This window comes from Crocodylus porosus, unplaced genomic scaffold (genome assembly GCF_001723895.1).
Source record: "Crocodylus porosus isolate Cpor-Errol unplaced genomic scaffold, CroPor_comp1, whole genome shotgun sequence".
In the NCBI taxonomy this organism is placed as follows: Eukaryota; Metazoa; Chordata; order Crocodylia; family Crocodylidae; genus Crocodylus; species Crocodylus porosus.
This window is the reverse complement of record NW_017728886.1, coordinates 235,020,001-235,036,081: the sequence shown is the minus strand read 5'-3', so window position 1 is coordinate 235,036,081 and position 16,081 is coordinate 235,020,001. Positions and strand designations below refer to the sequence as shown.

At 41.6% G+C, this 16,081-nt stretch overlaps 1 protein-coding gene across 1 annotated transcript in view; it reads left to right on the top strand.

Moving 5' to 3' along the window:
• Positions 1-1,432: 1,432 nt before the first annotated feature.
• The window catches only part of YWHAZ (tyrosine 3-monooxygenase/tryptophan 5-monooxygenase activation protein zeta), a 23,715-nt gene continuing 9,066 nt past the window's right edge, over positions 1,433-16,081 (top strand). Inside the window, exon 1 of the mRNA XM_019551364.1 lies at positions 1,433-1,765. Coding sequence (XP_019406909.1) covers positions 1,472-1,765 — 294 coding nt within the window. The 5' untranslated portion in view covers positions 1,433-1,471. The remainder of the gene's footprint in view (positions 1,766-16,081) is intronic.

Here is a 16,081-nt window from a genome sequence, read left to right as displayed (position 1 = left end):
TGGAGGCGCCGGCGGGCTGAGCTGGGCGCGGCGCCGCCATGACAAAGGAGCCGGGCGCGGCGCTTCGCTTCTCGCAGCCAGGCGGATGCGGGCCGGGAAGGGCCCGGCCAGGCTGCAGGCTCGCCCCCGCGCCGCTGCGGAGAGCGCGGCCAGCACCATTTTAAGCCGGCGGGCGGGGCAGTGGCGGGGCGGCGGCAGCCCCCTCCCCCGTCAGAGCCGAGCGCGACGGGCCCTGCCCTGCCCTGCGCTACCGCACGGCTCCGGGCGCGGCGGCGGCATCCGGTGCCTCCCTTGCTCCCACCCTCCCCGCGTGAAACCCGGCCCCAAAATGGCTTCTTCCCACCCTTCTCCCCGCGCGGGCTCCGCGCACCCGCCTCCGCCCAGCCCCGCAGTCGGGGAGGAGGCGCGTGAGAATCGGTAATAAACGAGCCCGAGGGCAGGACGGAAGGGAGTTTCTGCTGCCCAGGTGGATACGAAGGTCTCAAGGAACCTCCGGTATATTTGTAGGCTTTAAAAATAAATGAAGGCACTAGTCACTAAGGGTTGATGAAATAAGTGGGAGGAGGGAGTTTGGCCTCTGATCTTTCCTGACATGAATAAGAGTCAGGTTGGTTCCCAAGTGCTGAAAAGCCCCGTTGGGGTGCAGATCCTTAAGGAAACCTGAGGAAGGATGACTTGCTTTTAAAAGCTTTATCCCAACTGCCTCATTGGCCCAAGAAAAGGCAGTCACCCTAAGAAATCTTTGATCCCTTGGTTGTCATTTTTGCCAGCAAAAGATGTATGTGTTTGGTTGCATTTTAGTGGGGCTCTACAGATGGAGGTAATACTAACTTTGTCCACCAAGCCTTCACTACTGAAGCTGAGAAGCACAACTTGGATGCGAAGCTTGTCCCACTGATCCTCTAGGGAAAGAGTTAACGTTCCTAGAAGGGCATGATCCTTAGTATGAATGAAACCACTACATTCAAAGTAGTTAACAACTTTAAAAAAAAATCTTTAGAGCTTTACAGCGTGAGAGAGAAGGCTGTTTCTCCAGCCTTTTTGTTTGGCTTGTGGCAGCACAAAATTGCTTTCCCCAGCTCTTTAATCATTGGCATGATGAAATGGACAAGCTTCATGATGTGGCTTGGGAGAAGGCTGTAGAGAACTAGGACTGAACTGAGGGGGAGGAAACAATCTGAATTATGTAGAGCACAGAAAAGGTGTGCCTTCAGCATTTTTAAAGTTATCTCTGCAACAATAAAGACTAGAAGCATCAATTAATAGTCTGAATTTTGTAGAAACAAGCAAATCAAAGTCTTTAAGTCATGACAAAGAATACTGAGAACCCCTAAAAGCTGACAATTAGAAATATTACAACTTAAAACTACTCTACAGAAATCCTTGCTTTAGATATGAGGCTAAAAATGTCTTTGTCCTTGATAAATGTTTGAATAATGCCTTCCTATTTTTCCTTCTCAGAAAAATCAGCATGGATAAAAATGAGCTGGTACAGAAGGCCAAACTGGCTGAGCAGGCTGAGAGATATGATGACATGGCAAGCTGCATGAAGTCTGTGACTGAGCAAGGAGCTGAGTTGTCCAATGAGGAGAGGAATCTTCTCTCTGTTGCTTACAAAAATGTTGTAGGAGCCCGTAGGTCATCTTGGAGAGTAGTCTCAAGTATTGAACAAAAAACGGAAGGCGCTGAGAAAAAGCAGCAGATGGCCCGAGAATACAGAGAGAAAATTGAGACTGAGCTAAGGGACATCTGCAATGATGTGCTGGTGAGAACTAACAGAACTGTTAAACTATTGATTTAATATTGCAGGGTAAATGATATTAACCCCATTAAACCTACATTTAATATAAACTGAAAATTGAGGCCTGTGATATAAGTCTTTAATCTTTATCTATACCATTTAAAAAAAAACTGAGATAAGTTGGTGACTTTTTCCTCTTCCCCTTAATTTATTTGGTAATTAGTTCTCATGGACATCTACTAACATTGTCAAATCTTAAATGTACATAAACTCTAAAAATTCATAGGTTGCTTTATTGTAGGATGTATATTTGTGAATAAGCACATATGGGTTCATTCACAGATAATGACTGTGTTCATAAAAGCTTTGGGTGTGGTTTCTCCAAGAACTGTGTTGTCTACAACTTAGTTCGTTTCTGGCATCTTAATATACTGTGTTGCTTGTAAGAGGTAATTCACACTATGGAAATTGTGCCCCTCCCTGGCTTAGATGATGTAATGTTAGTTATGACTCAGCCATGCAGAAAATCCTCTGCAGGAGGAGGCAGTGGCAGTACTGCTGATTCCCTCTTGCAGTTGATAGTTTTTTAGTGGTAAACTATAGTAAAGATACCCTGAGAGTTAAACTAGTCTTGTGGCTTACAGAACATAATGTGGCTTGTTGAATGATAATTGAAAAATTAAACTAATTGCGGGGTGGGGAGGGAGTCAAAGGGGTGGGTGGGACTTTTCAAATACTACTAGTACACTCTTACAAGTTCACCATTGCTTACTGGGTGTTTGTCTTCCTGTTATGTGCTGAAATAAATTCTGCTGCTGACAGCAACAGCTACTGTAGACCATGGACTTTACTAGTATCATCCTTGTTCTTTGCAGGACTAGAGCATACCTGACTTTCACAAAAGTCTGCAGTATATGCAAGTATTGGTTAAAGTGCGTCATAGAATCATAGACAGTTAGGGTTGGAAGGGACCCTCAGGAGGTCATCTAATCCAACCCCCTTCTCAAAGCAGGACTGTCCCCAACTAGATCATCCCAGCCAAGGCTTTGTCTAGCTGGATCCTAAAAACCTCCAGGGTTGGAGATTCCACCACCTCTGTGGGTAACCTGCTCCAGTGTTTTACTATTCTCTGAGAGAGAGTTTTTCCTAATATCCAGCCTAAACTTCCCTTGCTGCAGCATGAAACCATTGCTCCTTGTTCTGTGATCTGCCATTCAAAGGTGTGGTGTGCACCCTTTCTGAGTTTTGACACCAGTGACCATAATGGCATTCTGAAATAAGTCTCGTCTGCCTTAGAATAATTACGTGAAATGGAAGTGATGATTCTCATAAAGAAATGGAGATGTACAGAATACAGATTTACTAAGGTGTAAATGAGAACAAGGATGATGCCAAGTTTCTGCTTGTATTTTGGGCCTAACTTCCATGGTGATTGGCACATTCAGAAAGCTTAATCTGTTTTGACATTTTGTAGAAGGACAACTCTTCAAGTCCATATGAAATTGGTACTGCCAAGCTTTAAACAGATGTAAAACTAAAAACAACTTTCTCATTGGGAGGTGGTGTTGAAATCTCCATAAGAAATGGAAATTAAATAGTTCATATTTTGGTATTTCTTACTGTTAGGAACGAACAGTTTCTCTGGGGCATGGAATAAGTCTATGATGCTAACCTGTGCATAAGCATAGATTAAGCTTGAGACCAGCAGTCTGAAATATTCCTAAATCCCACCAGAAAGTTTTCTAGCAAATAGAAATATTTTGCAGTCTGACAATTAATTCTTGAAGCATAAAATGCCTTTTGAGAAGGAGGTATGAACAGTCAAAGATGACTGACTGAACTATAATGCAGGAAGCAAAAAAATGTTGTATACTTACTACTTTGTGCATGGCTTGAAGCCTGTAAGCATCCCTCAAGTTACAAAAAGCAGAACAGAATTATTCTGATACAGTCTATCAGAATAATAAAAGATCTTTTAGATCATTACTATATAGTATTAAAATTATTTTAACCAGTTAAAGTGTTGTTCATCTGGGTATTGCCAATTCACCCTGTTTGGACAATGCTACCATCCAAATGAAGTAGTCCCAAGGAGTGACTTTTAAAGTGCTCTTCTAGCTTCTAGATTTGAAAAAAATATTTTTAACTTTCTCTTGTATCCCAAGGACTTGATTTGCAAGTATTTTTAGATGTGCAACCTAATTACCAAGGTTAAAAATATTGGGTAAAGAATTAGATTTATAGCTAAAACCCATTCCTGTTTTCTTGCCTGTGATGCGCCACTTAAACTAATTAATATGTACTGAGAAATGTTCTAGTCAAATTGCTTGACTCAAACTGGTAGACTGGTTAAATCCACTCTCTTCAGCTTAGCAGGTGAAAATCAGCAGCAGGTGTGTGTGCACGTGTATGTGCACGCACGTACGTGCACACATCTTGCATGATCCTTCATATGAAGACGCAACTAGGCTGACCCTTAGATGCAACTGTTCACAAAAAGTTAAACAGAAGTTGGTGAAACTGAGCAAGCAGATAATCTGCTTTTAAACATTCACAACTTTCCACTAAGTGAAACTGCCCTTGCAAAATTCAATTAAACCTCGAAGCATGGAGAATCTCTCCAGCAAGCTTTACTCAAATGAATATACTTGTTCCACTTCATTGAAGTGGGACTGTAAGATGTCACTCTTCCTCCAGCTACCTTCCAGGGTCTTAAGTAATGTTTCCTATCTTGAAGTGTTACATCATAGCTTGGTGTGGAAGTAACTGATGTCCTAATCGTTGCACTTAAAAAGAAAATGTTTTGGGGATGGGAGAGGGTGGCAGTTAGTTAAATTAATCTGCCCTATTTATAGGTCATGGCAGCAGTTGGCCCTACTGTGACTTCATGTTACCTCCAGCTAGGGCCAAACAATAGAAATAGGGAAGGTAGCATTGAGATCCAGTTGAGTGGGACTTCTGAAATTACATTGTTTCCAGTCCTGCCATTAACCTGCTGTTTTGAACTTGGATAACTCATTTTCTATACCACTTTCACTTTTGGTTCCATAAATATTTAGATGTAAAACTTTAAATGTAAGGAGACCTTTCTTGTGTCTACACAGTGCTTTGTAGAATAGTAACTTAATTGGGCTAAAAATGCTACATCACAAGAAACCATCTCTTACTTTTGTATACTGCCTCTTTATTGCAGCATATTGAAAGGTCTCACACTGGTTTCTAAACCTAAAAATTAAAATACAGAGGACAAACGGGCAAGCTTAACTGTCCTTATTATAAATAGAACATTACAAAAAAATTCTGGTTTATAAAGTATTATTCATACGGAACTAAAGTGATTTCCTCCCTGGCCCATCTCCCATGTTAGCCAACAGTATGCTTAACTTCCTGTCTGTTTCGGCAGCAGGAGGTTTCATCTGAAGTTATCACTGGGCTCTCTTCCTCTTAAGATACTAGCATCTTTGCCCATTACAGGAAACCCTCATTATTCGTGGGTTTGGCACTCATGGTTTCAAATATTCACGAATACAAACCCGCATTTTAAATACACTTTATACACTTACAGGAGATCCGTGATCCTGCCGTAGCCATGTCCAACCCCCTCAGCCGCTGGGGGCACCGCATTCATGAATGCAGACTGTGTTGTGCCTTATTTGCAGATTTTGCCATTCGCAGGGGGATACAAGAACGTGCAAGATTCTCTTTAGTCTCATAAATTTTTCATTGTATTCACAAACTAAAAATAAGCTCTCCAGTTAAATGGAAATTTTGAAAGCCAGAATGAGGAGTTGCTCTAGACGGTGTATATATTATATATACAAGTTACAAGTATTCTCTGAGTCCTTACCAGCTGTAAGCTTTTTGTACATGGGTTTCAGTATTGGCCCAAGTCTTCTATTGCCTGGTAACGTAAAACATGACTAGTAGGCAACAATTTAAATTAGAAAGTAACATTAGACAGTTTATTTTTTTTTAACTGCTGTAGGCAAAGCTCACAATGTACAGAGGATCCTTGCTTTCCTCCAGTTTCCCACATATAAAACATACTATTCTCCCATGTCCTATTTTAGGCACTCTGTGCAACTTTATCTCCTTTCCCATGCCCAAGTGTTTGAATAGCACCTTTTTCTGCCCATCTCATTCTTCAGGTGCAATTCCAACTTCTTGTGGGTTACTGACTTCTCAGGGTCCATACTGCTCTCTCCCTCCCCTAAGTCCTTGTTACCTTCTTCTCTGGGCTATTTCTGTGAAAGGTCAAGTAATAACCTCTCTAATGGAACAAATGAATCCATGTTGGGACTGGTAGATTTCTTTGCTTGCAGTACTGTCCTGTCTGAGGGTCTGGGTGTCTTCCTCTAAATCAGGCTCTTCTAGTATTTCTGAAGTCTAATAAATTACCAATTTTTTGGAATTGGTTTGGATAGGGCATCCTAGAGTTGGTGTGCCAGACTGAAAAATGCTGTAAAGCAGGGGTGCCCAGCCCTTGGTCTGTCGGCCAGATCCAGCCTGCAGAGCTGTCATCTGGCCTGATGGACTCTCCACCATCCAAAGCTTTTGGCAGCAAGGGAGAAGCAACAGTGCTAATGCCACTCCCTCGTTGCCAGATTTCAGGACCTGTGGGGAACCTGGCAGGCTAGATAGCAGAGCTGTGTGTGCTATGTTGGATGTGCAGGGCTGAGCTGACATGGGGCTGGATCTAGGTGCAAATCCCAAGAGGGATCTGGCCCACAGACCAGCCCCATACCACTCATCTGGCCTGCAGAGCTAAAAGGTTCAAAATCATTATTATAAAGGGTAGAGACTTGCTTTGTTCAGCCCAGAAAAATCCAGGGACAACTGCTCTGCATATTGAGGATACTTCAAATGTGGGAGCTGCTTTCTTAAATTGTATGGCAACTCTCTGATTTCAGACTCAAAGGCATAAAATGGCACTCCCCTTGAAAATGCATTTACATCTTGCTGCAGTCACTCGTTGAAGCCAAGTAGTAGTAGAACCGTTGAAGGAGAAGGTGGAATTGAATTGGCTATCTATAATTTCTTGGCTTGCAGTTTTTCCAAAATGTATATCAATTCTTTTTAAAAGTACTTGGTCTATGTTGTTTTTTTTTTGTTTTTTTTAGTTCCACTTAGAATAAATCTGAATAGCTAATTTTTCTTGAAGAATCTGTAGTCTTGACTTGGTGTGTTGAGATTAACTATTGCAACACTCCAGTTCTTAACCCTTTTTTATTTCACTGATAAAAGCTGATACTTCGTATTTATCATTCTGCCTGTTAACAGCTGATGCAGAAATGATTAAATGGCATTACAAAAGTAAAAAAAAATTCTCACTATTGGGGTTCCCCCTCCCCCTCTCGCTGCATGGGAAGAGTTCCTATTAAATGTTTTCACAGATGTAAACCCACTTAGAAACTAGAGCCACTTCTGGTCAATGGGTCTAATGTATGGTGTTAGTCTCTGAAATTTGTTCTGGCAGATTAATGAGTTGCTGGTGGGTTCTCATTTAATAACGAAGCAGCTGGTCTCTCTCTTGATGATGGCTTTTCAGCACGCGCAGTTTAACTGTTTGTGAACTTTCCTGTGCTAGTATATACTATGACATTGTGTTTCAGTCATTGGTAAAGATTTGTCACTGTATTAATGTGGACGTGTAGAATTGGTTAAAATATGCATTTGATTTGTACCTCTTCAGATTTTAATGTCCCATGTTTAATGGATCTTAAAGGAAAAAAAGGTGCTCAGCCAAGACTTTATAGATTATGGAACATGGATTTTGCTCAAAGGACTATAAAGAGAGATAAATGTCCAAACAGTTGCAGGTGAAAAACAGGTGAAAAACTTCAAATGTTTTAATTGTGCAGCTTCGTGACTTTCCAACCTACCACCCCAACCCACTACTTTTGTATTAAGAAATGATAAAATAATGTTTTCATGCCTGGAATTTAGTTTTGTCTGTGAATTATGAACGTAACAAATACTGCTACAAAGGTTATAGGTGTGTTTCATAGTAATCTTTAGCCAGTGGCCTTTAAATGAGGTCTCTTGATCTAAATGCCCATATTCTTATTTCTGTCTGGCTTCAGCATGTATAGTTTTCTCAGAAGTACTGAGACCAGAGGTAGATGCATATTTCTTGAGCCTGATGACTTTGTTCAAAGAACCCAAAAAAATTCTGGTTGTAGCTACACCCATCTTCACCTTTTGTCCATTTCTCTGCCCTGCCCCCCAAGAATATAGGTACTAGCAAGGTTTAACAAATTTGCCTTTATTAAGCAGCATTACCTGGTCCAGCTGAAGCTGGCTACGGCTCTAGTAGAAACTACAGTTTAAAATTCAAGTTTTAATTTGATAGCATTTTATAGCCACTTTGTATTCTATCTAGGTTTGTCTAGCAAGCACATGGAATTCTTTTGGGGTGGTGTTGTTCTGTTTTTTGTTTTAGCATTCTTATAGCTGGAAGGGATCTTTGGGCTTTATACATATTCTTGACAATGAGGCTTTACAGACACGTATTATTAGACAGATTACTTACTAGATGTAATCTGCCTGAATGTATTACAATGCACTAGTCACTGTGAGATAAATATGGGAGGTCCCTTTGAGTACAAGAAAAAAATATTAAATGGCCAGTACAGGTATGTGCTTTTCAGTTGGTATGTGTGAGTGATTAAAAACATCATATTACAAGTTTTCTCCAACATTTAAGTAACATTTTAATACATTTAATTTCAGTAGCAAGAACTGTGGTTTCATCTAAAGTATCTGGGAAGGAATTCTTAATAGGGGTGCACTGATAAGGATTTTTTGGGCCAATACTGATAGCCAGTTTTTAACCAGTCATATCTGCCGATACCAATCTGATTGCTGATATGCAGCCTGGCAGCTGGACGCTGCTCTGCCAGCTGGTAAGTCTGTGGGGGAGAAGGGGCATGACGGGGTGGGGAGGGACAGATGGAGGCCCCCGCAGTGAAGAAGAAAGTTGGGCTTGGGGTTGGGGCAGGTACTGCCCAGCCGGCGGGGAGGGGGTGGGGGAAGGAGCAGCTCCCGTTGCTGTGCGCACCCCTGGGGGAGGCATGGAGGCCATGTGCCCACCAGATCTGTGCATGAGGTGAGGGTGGACTGCCTGCCGCAGGCTTGCAGCCAGAGACTGCACCAGCTTTTTCCTGGTGAGGGGGCTAGGCCTGGGCTTTTCTTGGAGCAGTGGTGGTGCTGGGAGGGAGTCTACAGCCACCCCAAAAGTTGCTGTAGCCCCCCCATAACACCCCTCCTGGCACCGCTGCAGCCCATCCTGCCTGCCCTGAGCACAGCCCCAGCTCAGCACCCCTGCCGGAAGAGCATAGTGCAGTCCCCAGCCCCAAGTACACAGCAGCAGCTTGCCCTCGCACTGTGTACAGATCTGGGGGCATGTGCCTTCCCTGGGGTTGTGTGCAGCAGCAGGAGCCCCACCCCGCATGTGCAGTGCCTGCCCCAGCCCCACTTCCGCCCTCGCTGCAGGGACCTCGATCTGGCCCCCTACACTCCTTCCCCACCACAGACTTACTAGCTAGATGCTGCTTTCCTGGCTGTGTGCATGCTGTGGCTGTGCACATGCATACAGCATTTATCATTGACATAATCGGCCACATCAGCTAAAGAAAGCCGATTGCCAACAATGTCATTTTTCATTTTGTTGGTGCCAGTACATTGGTTCATATCATATTGGTGCACCTCTAATTCTTAGCATTCATTTAACTTGTGTGCAAGAATATAAGTGTATTTGCCAGTGACAAGTAGAAACCTGTATCCTGTCAACTATTAAAAAAATAAAATAAAATAGGGAGAAACCAGCAGCTGAATCGTTGTGACCCTTCCTCTTATGCTCAATACCTTTTGTCTTTAGAGGATGCAGCTCCTCATTTTGTTGCTTGAAAATTTGTATGCCTAGTTAATGAAACCCAGCTAGTGTTACTACTACTCAGAAGATATCTGGGTAAAGGACACTAAATTTGAATTTGTTTATTTTAAATAGAAGCTTCTGTCTTTTTCCTAAATGCTCAGAATCATTATTCTAGTTTGCCCTATTACTTTTCCTTCCCCTGCTTGCATTTTTAACATAAAAACAATATTATAAATGTTAGTGGTTAACTCTTGTAAAGCTACTTCTGGTTTCTCAAAACTGGTAGGTTAACTAGTAGCTTCTTTTCTGGTAAAATTAAGTCATGAGGATATTATGCTGCTAGGCATACAAGTAGTTCCAAGATTATTTTTTAAAAGCCACGAAGGCCAGATAAAGTTTGGGAGAAAAGTGTTTTAATGTTGTTTGATTTCTTCTCCCCCCTGCTTAATTGAGCTTTTTGAATGCAGGTAGCAGGAACTGCTTATTAGTAGCAGCACAAGACTTGCGTAACCTACTTGAGAAGGGCACCAGATGTCTGCATTGTAACTTTGTTTTTTGAGGCAGGAATTTCTAATACTAGTACAGAAGTAGCATGCTTAAGTGGGTGAAGGTTCCTACAGTTACTTCAACAGATGCTTTATAAAACATCTCTGTAAAACTGGAAAACGTTCTGGAACCATGAACTATGATGTTCAGGGATCCCACGCTACCTGACTGCTGAGAGCTTCTGCCCTGTACATGCTTCATAGTCCACATGTTTGAGTGCACAGGCATACGCAGGTACAGAAACTCAGATCAACGTAACATCTTATTCCAGTATATCATACTACTAAAAAAAACAATGTCAGTTTACTGACAAAGCACTTGAGTCATGGTCTGTCCCAGTAAACTTCTTGAATGCATGCAGTCTTCAAGCTTAAATTCTTACGGGTAGGACTGGTGCTACTGTTAATAATAACTGCTGATGTGCTGAGCAGGAAGTAATAAGGACTATTTTGGAGAGCTTGCATTATCCTGGCAAAGCCCAAGGGTTCTCTTGTTTCTATGGTGCAAGCCTGTAAACTATCATATAACTAAAGAGGTCTTAGCATGTTTGGCATACATTTAGCTTTGTATACTTGTCAGAATGCCACATTAAAATGGGTTAATACAAGGTTGGAATTATCAGAATTCTCTTAGTAAGAATTTGTTTTCTCATGAGAATAATGTATTAAAGTCAGTTGGAAAAGCCCTTTCTTGCTGTGAGTCTTCTAATTGAATACAAGGCATCATCAAAGTGAAATACAGTGTAATGCTAGCTAGTACCATGTGGTCTTATAGCACTGGATATATTGTGAGGATTGAGGTACACGATACTGTCTCCATAATTATTATTCCCCACTTCACAATAGGGAAACTTGTATCTTGTGTACAGGGATTAGAACCCAAGAGTGTCTTGACCATCTTTGCTAATCCTTTTCCCATCGTATTTCTAACATATTTTAGGCTGCTGACAAACATGGGGGGGAGGATGGACAGAAGAGCTCTTTACCAGAAGAGGCACTGCATCAGTTTGACCTAGGTTGCCTAACAGCTGTGGATCACACACTTCAGCGGGGCTTTTTGGTGCTTTTATCTAATAGCTGATCAGATAAAAAGCCCCACTGAAGCATGTAATCTATACAGATGTTGGGCAAGCCAGGTCAAACTGACACGGTGCCTCTTCTGGACAAGTACTGCACTCAGCCCAGGGGTACACCAATAAAGCGCTTTTTGTTTGTTTTTTCACATCTGTAAGCAGCCTTGAATTTTCTTAGTACTGCATCAGTTGAGTCACTTCACTTGGTTGCAGGGTTTTTGGGGGCTTTGGGGTTTGTTTGGTTTCTTTTTTAAGACACTGATGTGGGGCATTCATATCTTTCTGTTGTTGGTGAAATCCCCTATATTAAGAGTTGATAAAATCGGTTTGGTTCACTTGCTATAATTGCTTGTCAGAAAGGTGAGAGTAAAGTTAGGACAGCCTTAGTATACTGGTAAAGAACAAGGTTGCCAAGAGCTATGTACAAAATATCTGAATAAGCTTCTCCTAAGAAGCTGAATTTAAATGGGGAAAATAAGAGCATTTTTTGTGCTCCAGACCATATTTTGAGGAAATGGACAAGTGGAAAGCCTGTGTCATAAGAGATGCTTGTTTCTAATCTTCCTGCAGAGGCAGAAAGACAAATGAATTAAAAAAAACCCAAAACCTAATGTTTTTAGTAGGCATAACTGGGCTCCAGCTCCCAAAATAAGGTTCCCGATGATGGGGGTAGTTGCTGGATAGAAAAACTCTGATGAACTTCAGTATAGAGCCCATGTGTGTGAGGGGAGAAACATTAATAAGAATGTAAGTGTCTTAGAATGGTCATCTTGGTCAGATTTATATTTTAAAGTGCATCTTCTCTTTTATACAAACATTCACATTTGAATTTGATCTTGATAGGGATTAATTACTCCCACAATTTAAATGATACTGATGTCATCTCAGCAGTCTCTACAAAATAAAAACAGACTGAGTGCCAGTGTTTGCCTGCCTGCGAGTGCTCATAATATTGAAAATCTAACTCATTTTTAGAAGAGTTATTAATTAAGGTAATGGGAGCTTTCTACTTCATTTAAAACCACCCTGAAAAACAAGTTGAGGCATACAAGTCATACCAGAAATAGCATGAACAAAGGCACAAAGAAAGGTCTTGTTGCACTTACCAGCACAATGTAGTAAATTATCCTTAATATACTTTGGTTTGCTGTTTAGTTTTAAAATTGAATTGTGCCTTTTGTTTATAATAGTCTAAGATTTAAACAAGCTCACTTACCTAATTCAAGTAACATTTGGTTTTTCGGATATTTTCCCTTTCTAGAGCTTGAGGGCCCTTTTCCCACATGGGCAGGAGTATTCCCAGGCATTTTACCTTTATTTGATATAGCTGCTCATAAGTCACTAACAGATGGGCCACACTCCTCATGATGTGTTTGTCAGAAGGGAAATATCTTAACTAGAACATCAGAGTGCTGAAGCAGTCCTTGGCTGCAATAGTAATTATCTAAAATCCCCAGGCAGTGACATGGACTCTTACTGAAAATTCCAGCTCTACTGTACCCACACACAATTAGAAGCATCTGACCAAAATGGAGCTTTGGTTTAATATCCTTTTTTAAAAAAAAAAAAAAAAAAAAAAACTAATTTAGTAATGGTTACTATTCCCTATTCCTTAGTTTCACTGAAGTAACTGCTTTTTTGCCTTCAGATGTTGAAGGATTACAATTTAATATTCATGGGCTGGATTCTGGCTTTACACTGAAGGCCACACCACAATATGGCAAACTGAAATAGGTATCCTAGCTATATAATGGTGAAGGCTTTATCTTGGAGCAAGTAATTATAATGGATCACTGAACTTTTCATTCACTAGCCATACTTCCAGTCCAGTATCTGTATCTCACAGATGCTCACTTTTCTTGACTTTTCTTTTAGACTTCATTGTGCAAGAGCTTAGAACCAAGTGACTGGCCCCTCAGGCCAAAAAGTTGCACATTGCATATAATGCATTGTAAATCTATATGTTTTCCCTGACCTATATACCATTGACTAACTGGTGGTTCTGTAACCAATAGAAATAGAGGAAGGATAGGTCTTTTGTGTATCACTTTCAGAACGGTCAATATGCTTGCTAGCTGATGTCACTAATTAATTAATTAATTGGATAAATTTGAATTGGGTGAAAAATCTAATGTGTCAATACAAAATAAAATAACTTCCAATAAAATAAATTAATTACGCATAGGTATGTAAAGTGTTCATGTTAGCTGCTTCGGTGCAAGCCTGAGACTGAACTAATCTCCCTCTGAAGTAGTCCTTGTAGGTCCAGCTGAGTCATTGGCAGAATAGTGAAGTTTGTGTCAATGTAGTTGATACTGTATCTTGATATCTGCAGTCTTGTTCAAACATCCTGGAAGTGGGGAAAACCTACAACTTCTTAGATTTGCTAAATGTAGTATGTAGAGCAAAGACCATTTCTGTAGTCAGGACCAGAGAAGATAATAAATTAAGAGAGATAGCAGAGCAGCAATCACGGTGGTAGAAAGTTAAATGTTGAGGTATGATCTCTATTGGATAGTAAGCATATTGATATTGGGAGCAGACTTGTAAGTTAATAAATGGATGATGAAGAGAATGCCTCAGACTAATAATAGTTTGAGACCTATGTGAAATCTCATCATTCCAGAAAGGCGCAACCATAATTAAACAGTCCATGGCACAATTGACCTTAAAAAAAAAATCTGGATGTGTGAAAAGTGGAATACTCATAAAATGGTAAGATACTGTCTGAATATTCCTTGCTTTTTACTGTTGGAATATACCTTGATTATTTGTGATACTACAGAAACAAAACCCAAAAACAAAGAGTGGAATGTCTAAAATTGCTCCCTTGAGAAAAGGGGTTAGTAAGGAAGACTGTTGAAAATTTCAATAGCATAGGAACACCTGACTTCTCACAATAAGAGGACAAAGAAAAAGACCTGACCAAAATTGAAATGCATCTTGAAGCATAAGCAAAAACGTCTGCTTGGCTTATCTGTGGAACTCCTTATGTCAAGATACTAAGACCAACTAGAGCTTCTTAGAATTCCAGGAATTAAATACTGATCCAAAAGAACCACCCAATTTACATTAGGTTAATTTAAATCTCCATTTTTCAGGACACTGTTAAATGGCAAGAGCAGAGATGTACAATATGTAACTTTTGGCAGGGGAACAGGAGGGTGTGGCTTCCTAAACCATCCTAAAATGGCCCCTGCTAGATGGATGTTAGATTAGGGATCTGTGATTTACCAGACTCTATAATCTGCCAGATTATCTAGTCTTCTCAACTAAGGGATGTGTGTGGAGTGATAATAACACTTGTTTGGATCACCTTTGTATAATCCTTTTGTTCAATCAGGAGAAGGCTGTAGCCTGGCTTGTCTGTTGATTTCTTGGACCCTTTGGACACTAGCTAGACCCAAAAAGCTAATTCTCTCCAGGACTACCAGTGACCAGTCTTAGTGACCTCATAGTTGGCCTGTATTGTGGTCATAAACATTAGTTTTTATCAGTTGGTGTGGAACAGATAAATGAATGTTAAAGTTCCTGTTCCTATTCAAATAGATCCAGAATCTAGGTATGGGGAAGGGGGCATGTGGCAGTAGGGCATAGCCAAAGCAAAATCCAACAGTGGGAGGCAAGTACATATGGGTATGGTCCTTACTGATGCTTGCAATTACTGTTTCTAGATGTTCATAAACTCTGTAGCAGCCTGCAGAAGGGGACTTTGGCACCAAAGGTTGTGTTGAGAACCAGTGAACTCACTAAAATGAGAAGCAGTAAGCTGTGTTAGTCTGAAGATGGAAGGCAGGGTGGCACCCTCACCAGCCTTCTGCCTAATTTGAATGTTGTTTGATCACCTAACAGTTGTTGCTGACATCTGTGTAAGCTTCATGTTCTGTTCTTGGGACTCTGAAATTTGGGTCATAGGACTAAAATTTTGAAGATTTTATTTGTTCTAACCAGTAAACAAAACAAAAATATTCCTTGAAACTGTCACCAGCTTGTGTTGGGTCAAATTCTTGCCAACTGATTGCCACAATTTATGTAAGAAGCAAACATGACTCATCTTAACTGTTGCCATTATCCAGCTTTTAACATTGCCTTATACCTATTTCTCTGGTGCTGAGAAGTTTACTATCAAAATAAGATAGTGGAACCACTCAATGAAAAATGTTGCAACTGCAGCATTTATTACAGTAATGGATGTTTAACTTTTGTTAGAGGATAGACCTGGGGTTGGCAATCCCCAGCACGTGTTCCAGAGTGTGGCATGCAAGGCCATTTTGCTTGGCATGCCATAGCCAGCCCAGGCTCTGGCCAGTTGCCACTGGCCACAGAGCCTGGGCTGCTTGCAGCAGGGCTCAGTTCAAGGAAGCAGTTGCCCAGAGCCCTGGCTAGCTGTGGCAGGCAGCTGGAAAGCTGCAAGCAGCTCTGTCGGGCTCCAGAGCCCTGCATGGGCTTTGTAGCAGTGGTGGCTACGTGTGCACCTTCAGGTGCACAGCTGAAAAAGGGGCTAAGGGGCAGGATGTGTACAGGTGGCCAGGCAATATGGAGCTGGAGAAGGTAGGCATCAGTGTCGAGTGCAGTGTGTTCAGCTGCACTGCCTTGGGGTTGTGGCTTACAGAGCTGGATGTACCATGTGTTATCACCTGGGGGCTGCAGCACAGGTAAGCAGGGCAGGAGTGGTGTGACCCAGCCAGCATGGGGCGGGGTATAGGGTGCGGGAGCAGCAGCGCAGGGTGTGGGGGCTGTGCCCTGCTGCCACTTGCCCCTTTCCACCCAGAGTGAGCTGCGCCTGCATCCCACACCCCTGCCCCAGCTGAGCAGGCAGCAGTACCCTCCTCCCAGCACTGCCGTG